We start from the raw sequence: 12,317 nt of genomic DNA on the forward strand, positions 1-12,317 counted from the left end.
GGGATAGGGTCCAGGGGGCAGGTAGTGAGGCGGGCTTCTGAGAAGACTCTGGTGACTTCCTCAGTGGTAGTAGGGCTGAAGGAGTGCAGTGATGGGGGGGTTACGGTAGGCAGGGCCTTGGGTGTGGTGGGGGGCAGTGCCGTTGCAAGGTCAGAGGAGGGGAGAGATGAGAGGGTGATGGAAGGGGGGAGGCTAGATGGGGAGGTAGACTGCAAGTTGACTATGTCCTTGCGGATTGCGTCAATCTTGCTATGGAGATGAGTGGCAATCTCGTGGGCGGTAACGGTAAATGTTTAAAATAATTCCTTGTATTCAATTTCAGTGCCATTTCACATAACCAACACACCTACAGTATATCTCTGCTTTGGTACCACGTGCACCCTGAGCACATACATTCCCCTAACCATTACCTGCTGGTAACTAAAGCATGCATAAGCCGGGGTGTTTGAGGCTCCCATCACCACTCCCCTACATTGTCTATCAAAACAAAGCAATTATTTTTCAAAATGAACTTAAATAAATCTGCTATTAGTTCATTTTGCAACTCAGCCTCTGGTTTATACAGTTGTAAAAAATAAAAAAAAATGGGAAATTAAAATCAACCACCATATTACCAACGGGACCAGGCAAGGGTGCCCTCTATCCCCCACCATCTTTGCCTTGATTATGGAGCCACATGCCAAATATATTAGAACTGACCTTCAGATCTCTGGTATAAAATGCTGTGCTACTGAGCATACGATTAATCTCTTCGCTGATGACATGATCCTTATGATCTCAGACCCACTTACATCTCTCCAGAGAATTCAACATGCCCTCTCCATGTTTAGTAAAGCCTCTTACTATGAGCTGAATAACACTAAATCTTACATATTACACCATCACTTAGCACCTACACGCAAATCCCATCTTTTTAAGCAAATTCCCTTTTGTGTGGGCAACTCATACCATTACTTACTTGGGCATTCAAATATCAACCTCCACAAACCAACTATTTGAATTTAATTACAAAATATTTCTCTCCTCACTCCCACAATGTTTAAACCAACTAAAATCCCATGAACTAGCCATAGCAAGTGGAAATGTGGCTCTAAAAATGCTAATATTTCGCAGGCTGTTCCACCTTTTTAGAACTGTCACAATCCCTATCCCTGCCTCTTTTTTCTCCACAACCCAACACCTTTTCATGTGATACATTTGGAACAACCAACCTGGTAAGTGTGCCCTCCATATCATGAACAAACTCACAGCCAGTGGAGGTCCCCAATATTCTCCTTTACTACAAAGCAACAGTCTTTGACCAATTCCAGTACTGGTGGACCAAAATCTGGTCGATGATGTAATCATCTTTCTTCTGAGATAATAATTCTAAATTAATTCTCCCAGTGCTGAAGTTAGGGCGCCCTATCCCTAAAATGGAATATCCAGCAGTTCAATTTTTTTCTAAAATATGGGTTGATAACTCCTCCCTAAACTATAAATCTTTAGCGCTTCATTAATTTCCACTGCCAATAGATATCCTACCTCAATTTATCCCTGATATGAACCTGTACCTATGGACATCTACAGGTATCACACTACTTAGCAATCTAGGTAAAACTCATTTAAGTCATTTGATTTTCTTTGGGAAAAATGACACCTCCCAACATCATATATCTATAAATGTTGCGCTCCTATTATCCAACTATATAAAGTGTGTGAAATATACTATTATATATGCAAACTGCCAAAATTTTCAATATATCAATAAAGTGATCATAATAAAAAACAAAAATAAATCCGTTTATCCAAAAAAAGTCCAAATTTGTGATAAAGTGATTAAAACATAATACAGTGACTTTCCGTGAATCCTTCAGTGAAAATAGATGTGCGCTCACCTCCTTCTAAGCCTATTATACAGGCTTAATAAGCTTTTGGCTCACATATCCTGGAACCTACTAGGATTGCTGCAGTATATGATGGATGTTGGGTACTTCTTGCAAACACCTTTCCCCTTTAAACGCTGTATATCTCTGCAAGGATTTCTCCCTCCTTCAGCTGCTTTGAATCACTAGCACAATCCTCCTTATACGTTCCTCAGTGTGAAAGGAGACAATAGGAACATAGTGCTTTATCCGCTTGTTCTCTCTGAAACCGAGTGACTTTGTAGCCCCACCCCTACGTGTTACGCCATAGGACACATGGCTTCATCAGGGGGTTATGATTGGACAGTCACTATACACAGACTCCTTTATATATGCTGTCTCCACCATTTTCCTGGAGATCACATGGGAGTGGCCATCTTTTTGGGGTCAAACCAAGCTTGCTAACCACACAGGATTTGATACATGTTTCAATTATAAATATTTTAAATATAACTACGTTGCACCTCGGCCAAAAGAGATACTATAGCGATATCTTACGGCTTACACAGGTTCACACATATTACAAACCCTCTCAAAACAACACAAAATGTTTTATATATTACATAAAATACACTGAAAACTAAAATAAAATAACAATCAAAATAAAATAAAAGTCCACAATACTAATATAAAACTAAATCTAAAATTGAATCCCATTAATCATATTCCTAAAATAAAGAACTAGTCTATACTATAAACTAAAAATCATTAATAAAACATGACAGATCAAAATCCTTATTCAATCCTCCTGGGGTCAGACTACCCAATTCACATATCCAAAATTATTCTTTTTTACTTATTTCCCTAATTAAATTATCACCCCTCCAATGTGGGGTATGTTTAACTATACCCCAAAATTCAATCTTATCTACTTCTTGGTTATGAAACTGACGAAAATGAAGAGATAAATGATGATATTTGAATCCAATGCTAATATTATGTATATGCTCTTTTATGCGTTCTTTTAAACTTCTTTTTGTGCGACCTATATATAGCAGGTTGCATGAACATTTCAGAGCATATACTACACCTTTGGTGTCGCAAGCTATAAATTGATCTATTGTATAATTTTTTCCATTTCTTGGATTAATTTTTTTCTACATTTCGGATTATTAAACGTTCTTTTACAGCTGTAGCAACAGCATTTATAAAATCCAGTGCCCTGAAAGAAACTAAGTGTTACCTTTTGTTGTTTTCGGGGGTTCTAATACATTTTTAACCAAACGATCTCTAATATTTAATGCTTTTTTATATATGAATCTGGGTTTTTCTTTGATAATAGTTCTTAGATCCTTATCCAATTTCAGTACATCCCAATGTTTAGTTATTATTCTTTGGACATCTTTATACTGTTTATTATATGGCAATACCACAGATATCTCATATTCTTCTAACTTACTGTGTTTCTTATTTACTAACAAACTATTTCTATCCACCACTTCTATTGCCCTACTCTCTTTTTCTATTATTTCTTTTTTATATCCTTTAGCTGTAAACCTCTGAATTAATATATCACTCTGTTCTCTATAATCCTCTATATTTGTGCAGTTTCTTCTTAAGCGGAGAAACTGGCCCCTAGGGATATTTTTAATCCACGGTTTATGATGACAACTATTAACCGGGATATATGAGTTTCTATCTGTTTTCGTAAAATAATTTTTAGTGATGATATGCGTACCTGTATTAATGATCCTTATATCCAAAAAATGTATCTCACTATTACTAATATTCCAACTCAAAATGATGTTCTTATTATTTAAATTCAATTTCTGAGAGTAATTGGTTAATGATGTTACATCCCCATTCCAAAACAGTATAATATCATCAATTAATCTATTATAGATAACCACTTCTTCAAGAATACCATTAAATATTACTTCTTCCTCCCATTTTGCCATATATAAATTTGCAATACTGGGTGCAAAGCGGGCACCCATGGCCACACCCCTTATTTGCAAATAATAAGAATTTTGATACCAGAAATAATTATGGTTAAGGCAAAATTTAATACATTTAATTATATATCTTTGCTGTCTTCTATGGAGAGAAGAGTATTTTTGTAAAGCCCACATAGCGGCTTCTACTGCCCCTTGGTGGTCTATAATTGTATATAACGAGGATACATCAGCAGTACTCATTACCAATTTATTATTAACCTTCAAATTTTGTATAATAGTTAACACGTGTCTGGTGTCTTTAATATATGCCCTGGATTTTTCCACTAGGGGTTGTAAAAATTGATCTATGTACTGCCCCATTCTGGAAGTTAGTGAGTCAATTCCGTTGAGAATAGGACGAATAGGTGGATTCAAAGTATCCTAATGGATCTTTGGTAAAGAATAAATTACCGGTATTCTACTAACTGAAGGAACCAAATATTTGGCTTCTTTTTCATCTAAGATACTCTTTCTTTTGCCATATTCAACCAATTTCAATAGTTCTTTTTTATATAATTTTGTAGGGTTATTATTAAGTTTATGATATGTTTCATTATCCTCTAACAAGTTAATCATAGATGTCTCATAAAAATCTTTTGACAAAATGACAATTCCTCCCCCCTTATCGGCTGGTCTTATTACTATATTATCTCTATTTTTTAAACTTTTAATACCTTTTATAATATCGTGTTCCTCCTTATACTTCTTAATTTTTAAAGCTTCTAAATCTTCTGTCACTAATTTTTTTAAAAGTATTTATATAAAAACTGTCCTTATTTTTAGGATTGAATGATGATTTATTTTTCAAATTACTGTGTTGGATTTTTTCTATTTCATGACTATTTTCTTTAATGGGATTCTGTATAAAATATTTCTTTAGATTCAGGTTTCTGATGAGTTTTTGTAGGCCAACATATGTTTCAAATTTATTTAAACCTTTTGAAGGCGCGAATTTTAAACCCTTATCTAACACTTTGATTTCCTCATCCTTTAATGGAATACCACTCAAATTGAAAATGCCTTCACCTATTGGTCTCTTCTTCTTTTCTTGTTGCTTTCTTCTTCCTCCTCTTTTTCCCCTTTTCCTGATCTTTCTGAATTTTGTGTGGGATTGTAATCCCATCCTAAAAAAGGGTTGGGCAATGGAGATTCTTGATAATGTTGCTCCAATGGTGAAAACCTATTATAGGTAGGTACATTATAATATTATCAAATTTTTGTGGTCTGTAACCCGGGGGCTTAAATTGATTTGGTTTGTAACCTTGGAAATTTCTGGGTGGATAACCCTGCGGATTCCTATATTGAGTGCCTCTGAAACCATGATTATAGTATGGTTTATAACCTGGATGTGGAGGCCTGTATGGCTCTCTATTCTGAGTTTGGGGATGATCTGGGCGCTTCCAATTACTCCAATCATATCCATACTGAGGTGGTACATACTTCTTTTGTGATGCAGCTGTATTATTCATATAAAATTTATTTGAATTTTGATTCTTTGGTGTCATAAATCCTATGGATTTCTTTATTGCAGACCCATTAGTTCCCATTTGTATAATTGGTGTATTTTCAGTGGAATTTGTGGCTTGATTCAGATCCTTACTTTGCCACTTAAACACTTGTTTACAACTATAATCCTGGATCACTCTCTGATATTTTTTCTTCTTTTTTTTGTTTGTTCTCCAAATCTTTGTTTTTAACATTTTTATTTAATTCATTCATGTATTTAGCAAAATCATGGTGATCTTTAAATGTTTCCACTTTCTCCACTTGCTCTTTTAAGCTTGCTTCTATTTTTCTCATTTTTCTTTGTTTTCTTTTGTAGAGAAACACTAATAATTCTAAACTTTTTTCACTAAAAAAATTATACCATTCCATTTTATCGTCTTCCTCCACTAAGCCATCTGCAATGGGTAAATCCCATCTTAATTTTCTAGGTATTATTTTTTCTTTAACCTCCTTAGCGGTATTCCCGAGTGTAGCTCGGGGTAACATTTCAGTACCAAAAGCGGTAACCCCGAGCTACACTCGGGAATACCATGCGGCACTGCTCCGGCATGTGTTCTTCACTTACCTTACCCTGCGCTCCCACGATGTGTCCCCTGCAGCGTCCCCGGCCATCTCCTCCGGCCGATGCCGGCATCCGGCTTCTGTGTCCTGTCCCTGTGACGTCGGGACGTACGGGCGCCGCCGCCGCTGCCGGCGGCGGGAAATTTAAAAATTTTAAAAAATGTCATTTTTTTTTTTTTACATTTTACATAGTAAAACATTGCTGTCTCAACCAATTTCACATACATTTTGTCCCTAGTGCTTTGTCCTGTGCCCTGCCTGCATTTTGTCTGTTCTTTCTGCCTGGAAACTGAGAAACGTCCATGCATCCAAAAAGTGTCCCTTTAGGTCAAAAGCGGTTTAGATCAGCTAGAGAACAGCGATAGTAAATCAGAACCACTTACAGAATTGAGTGATAATGATTCGTGGGGAAATTCGTCATCAGACACTGAAAATGATTTTGCGACTGAGCTCAGCGATGTGCGAACTTGGCACTATATTTCAAATTTCAGTGTTTTTGGTTTGATTATATTATTGAATTAAATTTTTTATTATTTTTATATTATTTTTATGATTATTTATTAAATTATAATTTATGATTTTGTGTTTCAAATTTTATCATACCCGGGATGTTTACTAGACTCTTGTTTGGACAGATTTCAGTGAGTTATTCCTAAATATTACAGGCCTACAATTAAAAAAATACATATTTCCATGCAAAAAAATGGTACCGCTTTCAGCACCAAAAATCTGAAATAATCATACCGCCAGGGAGGTTAATATACTTCTCCATGGTTATAATATCCCACCAAGTATTGATCTTTTTATCCATAGTATGTCCTACTCTTCTAAACACATTGTGTATAATAATATCAGCTTTATCATCTATTGTAAAGATATTCTCTATATCCACATTTCTGTTCTCTAAATATGCGAAAACCTCCATTTGTCTACCAGCAAGTTGGTGAGTTTGGGAACAATTACAAAATACAGGTGTGTGTAACTTGCGAGCCAAACAAAAAAACCTTAGGGATCGCTAACAATTAACACATACTCCAACTGTGCAATTTAAACCATATATCTATAAATGTTGCGCTCCTATTATCCAACTATATAAAGTGTGTGAAATATACTATTATGTATGCAAACTGACAAAAAAATTTTCAATATATCAATAAAGTGATCATAATAAAAAACAAAAATAAATCCGTTTATCCAAAAAAAGTCCAAATTTGTGATAAAGTGATTATGTCAGGAATGGACTCAGCACTGGTGGTGGGTCTCACCTGCCGTGTGGGCTGCAGTACCAGAGCTGACCAGCGGGTGCTCTCAGCAGCCAGAAGTTCACTCCAGCAATCAGCCAAACCTGGGGCTGATTACAGAAAGGTGTATTTAAGGCATGACAAGGCCTGTGCTCTGGGCCTTGGTGTATGTTTTCCCATGAGCCTCTGTACCTGGTATCCTGTGTTCCTGCTTCGTTGCTGACCCGGCATGATTCTGACCTCTGCTGACCATCTCCTGTTGAACCCCTGGCTTGCCTGACCATCCTTCTGTCTGACCCCCTGTACCGCGCTGTCCGTGAGTTACTGAACCCGGCTTGTGACCTTGACTATTCTCTGCCTGCTCCTTTGGTACCTTGCTGCCCGCACGTTGCTGACTTGGCCCGTCTGACCACGCTAACTACTCTGCCATCCATCCATCCTGCACGGATCCAACGGTACCTGCACATACCTCTGGCGGATCCCTCTACCACTAGCAGGTGTACTCAGGGGCCGCGACCTGGTTCCTGTCTGCTCCAAGTCCATCCCCACCATCAGGGGCCCTGGTGAATAAGCAGGCTGGGACTTAGACTCCGCGCCCTGGGGAATCCTGTCCTGGGGACCACTAGAGGTACCACCAAACGGTCATTACAGAACCCTACGGCCGGCCTGACCGTTCCACCTCTCCAGCCCTGACTGCGTCTGTGTTCCTGCACCTACTAAGATTAGTGAAAGGTTGGTTTGTTCACTGTGCGTTTATATATATATATATATATATATATATATATCTGGGTGGCTAATAATAACCTGTATTATTATACTATACTTGCGTTTCCCTGTGTCAGTCCACACCCTTCTGGTCATTCCTTGATTCCTGACAGATTAAAACATAATACAGTGACTTTCCGTGAATCCTTCAGTGAAAATAGATGTGCGCTCATCTCCTTCTAAGCCTATTATACAGGCTTAATAAGCTTTTGGTTCACATATCCTGGAACCTACTAGAATTGCTGCAGTATATGATGGATGTTGGGAACTTCTTGCAAACACCGTTCCCCTTTAAACTCTGTATATCCCTGCAGGGATTTCTCCCTCCTTCAGCAAGTTGGTGAGTTTGGGAGCAATTACAAAATACAGGTGTGTGTGACCTGACCGATTTCTCTCCTTACCCTATCCACCCCCTCCCCGCTCTTGTTCCACCACCTTCATGCCCTCCTGCCCTTCTCTACCCCTCCTTTCCCTTCCTTAATGGGATGCAGTAACCTTTTTTTTTTTTAAGAGTTCAGATTTTTTTTCTACATCTCTCTGCTGTTTGTGTATCCTTATTTTTTTTCAAACCTAATAAAAGAAACACTGAAACTAAAATCATCCACCTTTATGTGCTCAAACCTTTCTTTCTTTCTGATAATCTCCTCTATGTACACGTAATATAGTCATTGATTGAATTTCTCATCTAATTCCGGGAATGGATTCATTGAGATTTTTTCTTAAGAATCGACATCTGAGGGTTGTCTTTAAGTCTCCTAAATGTAATATTTATCTGGAAGAAGGACAATGTTGCCCCCTTTTATCACTAGATTTCACCACTATTTGGTTATTTTTCTATAATTCACTTACAGCTTTTTTTCCTCTTTTTTAAATTACAAGTATATTTTCTATAAGATTAATTACCCTCAATTTTGTAGAAAAAATTTGAAGGAAAATGTAAATTTGCTAAAATTTAAAAGGGAGCATATTTGTTATTTTAGCCCCTTCCTGCCAACAGTACACAGATATGCAGCCTCATGGAAGTGGGTCTTTATCCGTGAAGCCACATATATGTGTACCTCCCTTTGTGCTGGGAGTACGCTGCATGGTTCTCTCACCAAAAGGACCAGGTCTCGCAGTAAAGTGGAACTTCACTCACTCATTCAACATTGACTATTTTGAACCCTTATGCTGCTAGCATTAGTACATAGATAAGAAGGAATAATATATTCACTTGTTTTATAAATTTTTTTTTACATTTCTTTAGTTACTTCCTGGTTTCCATGCCAGGGCAAAAGATGTAATACATCTCAGTAATGGAGGAGGGGTTTTCTCAGCTAAGCACATCCTCCTGTATGCGTGCTTGAGCTAAGGGCAGATGGATTCCAGGGAAAAATTGCTACATGAACCATCTGCCCTTGCTCAAGATGGCGGTGGTCTGAAATGCTATGGGGTTTTTCTAAGTGATTTCTCAGCAAAAAAAAAAAGCTTAATAAAGGTTTGATCTAGGTCAGTAAAAGGGCTAGTGTTAGGGTCAAAGGTCAGGGCCTGTATATTTTGGGTAACAAAGTGTGTTTTAGGTAGCAAAAACAAAATGTGCACTATTGTTTCTGGGACCTACTATAGGTACAAACAACAACTAACATAGACCTATGTGGTTGTGCTGCGTTCGTCAGGAGCAGGAGAAATCATTTTGGGTTATTCTTTGGTGTTAAGTTAATAGCAAGAAATTTACAGCTATATATAAAAAAGAATGGTTTTTTTATTACTATTTTGGGCCAGTTTTTGACAATTAAAAAAAAAAAAGAAGATATCTATTACCATTTACCACCAAAAGAAAGCCTAATTTGAACTGAAAAAAAAAAAAAAAAGGTATAATCCAACTGCATACATAAAGTGATTGCGATGATATGCACAGTTTTACTAACGCAAGCCAAAGTTGCAAAATTGTGTTCAGGCAACATTTGTTTTACCCTAAGTCACTAAGGGGTTAACTTAATTTCACTATACTGCATGGTATTTTTCAGACCATCATTACTTTCTTCTTCCCACAACAACTTGCTCAACTACTTTTTCCTATTTTGAAAAAGCTTTCCTAAACTTTCAACATCTTTTCATCTTCTTTGTTTTCATTATCCCTGAGGGAACAGCTCTTTTTTGGTTAAACCACCAGAACAAAATATTTAAACCTGCACCCCCCCCCACTGGGAAAAACCTTGTGCCTTTTGTAAATATATGGCAATATGGTTTAAGTTTTAATACAAAATTAGATAAATAGCATTTATGGTATCCATCTCTATCTCTTCTTGCCCTGCTCCTGTATTTTCCATTGGACACCTCTTGTTTTTACTTCTGGCTTTTTTACTTTCTTTTCTTGTTTTCTTTCTATTTATTTATCGTCTTAAAAAGTTATGTTTCCTTTACTTCTTTGCTTACTATTGTCTGAATCATTTGTTTCTATTTTCAGTAAGGAATTTGTCCAGTCCATAATATCTCTTTTTTTCTATACCAGAGGTTGTGAACTTGCGGTCCATTGACCCCTAAGTGGTTCATGGATGGGTTTCAGGGGGTTAGTGAGGGTCAGATAAAAAAATAATATTTACTTTTGCTATACAGCGTACATACGTAGATGTTTGAAATAAAAAAAAAAGTGGTTGTATTAGGTGAATATTACAGCATATCTGAAACAAAAACTTTTTTTTCTCATTTTGGACAGAGAAGGATTAAAAGCCCTATTGGTGTTTTTGCAGTCTGTGTCTCATTAAAGAGATTTACCTTTACTTCTTGTTCTGTAGGAAGTCAGAGATATTTTTCCAATGTGAGGGAAATACTCTCTTAGTATCTATTTCTGTACTGGTGGTAACTCAAAATTTTAATTTACCCCCACTTTTATTTCCAGTGACATTGGTGATTGGGACAATCAATAAGAGTACATCTCCCTAATATGGACAAATACAGCAATACAACCTAGCAGTGATTTAACAACCTCCCCCGTCAATACAAACACCAAAACGTTTTGCCATTAGTTACACTTTAAGGAAATGTGAATATATATATATATATATATATATATATATATATATATATATATATATACTGTATATCCCCTTTGTGTTCAGTTGTATCCCATTACCTATCAGCGGTCCTTGGATTTGTGCTTTCAGATGTGTCTAAATTTAAAGTGGACCTAAAGAGATAAATAAGCATCGATTTGCAAAGTAACAAGGCTACATACAGAAAATCTGTATGTTTTATGATTTAAAAAAGCTCTCTTCAACTCTTTAAACACAGCTAAAGGGATCCCAGCTAAATATGAGAACACTTTCTCTATTTGTATAAAATACAGCTGATGGCATAAAGACATTAATCTCTACAATTATGGGTGTATTAATATATTACATGTAGATATTTGAAATCAACAAGAGACTGACGAAGAGAAGCCGGATTAGAAATTTTAACCTCAATTGAAAATGTAGCACAGTTTACAATTAATATTATGCATTTAAATTGCAGGTCATTTAGATATTTATTTGGTTTTTAATTATTGTATGATACAGTGCTGTTTTGGTGTAGGTAGTTTTTTAGTGCAATTTGTGTTAGGGGACATTTTATTCAAACCCCCTATTTAGAAAAAATACAGCTTTGTAATATTTTCCTTTGGTATAATTTGGATAACACCAAAGTACAGTGTCTTGACTTTCTTTCACTTCTTGTTATTGTATATTATATTACTCGCCAAATGTATAGGCAAGTCTGCATCTGAAACATAAATTATTATTTTATGATTTTTTTCCTATATACTTTGTAGGTTATCAGATAAAATGCACCCTATTATTTTGAGGTCATCTTGTCTTAAAAGAAGTAGAAATCTGAGACCAAAAGCCAGGTAAAAGGGTGTGCTGTTTTCCCTCAAAGCTAGGTACCATCTGGTTTATTGCTGTGTATTATACCTGCAGTAATGTTTGGTTATAAAGACAGAGTCTCTTTAATACATACTTATCTTAAAGCACTGGGAAGAAGAAGTACTTTATAATAGTTCTGATCACATACAGTACCTTTGTTGGGTCATCCTTCATAGCTGCCCAGCGCCCTTTTTTGGGCCGCCTTATTACAGCTGTACTGCTGTAGTGGTCCATGTGGCTACCTATGGGCAGAGTTGGGGCCTGGGAATAACGTAGCTCTAGTGCACTGCCAGGGAGAGACCTGAAATTGGAAGATCCCAAAAAACATAGTTAGCAATATAAGCAAATGCAATAAGAAGTTTTGTCTACATACATTTCTCCTCATTCTTGATTAACAGACATCTACGATACATGCAAAACATGATGCACATGCTTTGATTAGTCTGTAACCCTCTATGCGAATACAACAGCTAAAATGACAAATAAGAGCTACACCATTTTGGGTCTCTCTTGTGACCATTA

The 12,317-nt window shown here is 36.6% G+C and overlaps 1 protein-coding gene across 2 annotated transcripts in view; it reads right to left on the bottom strand.

The window, feature by feature from the left end:
- Nucleotides 1-12,317, bottom strand: part of PPFIA3 (PPFI scaffold protein A3) — a 460,187-nt gene that overhangs the window by 128,859 nt on the left and 319,011 nt on the right. Inside the window, exon 14 of one of the 2 annotated variants that reach the window (XM_089671605.1) lies at nucleotides 11,949-12,081. In XM_089671605.1, coding sequence (XP_089527731.1) covers nucleotides 11,949-12,081 — 133 coding nt within the window. Of the gene's footprint in view, nucleotides 1-11,948; nucleotides 12,097-12,317 lie in introns of both variants that reach the window. The other variant, XM_089671604.1, reaches the window with a different exon arrangement.

The sequence above is a fragment of the Staurois parvus genome, unplaced genomic scaffold (assembly GCF_062004578.1).
Source record: "Staurois parvus isolate SC_StPar_1 unplaced genomic scaffold, SC_StPar_1.0 ptg000108l, whole genome shotgun sequence".
Taxonomy (NCBI): Eukaryota; Metazoa; Chordata; class Amphibia; order Anura; family Ranidae; genus Staurois; species Staurois parvus.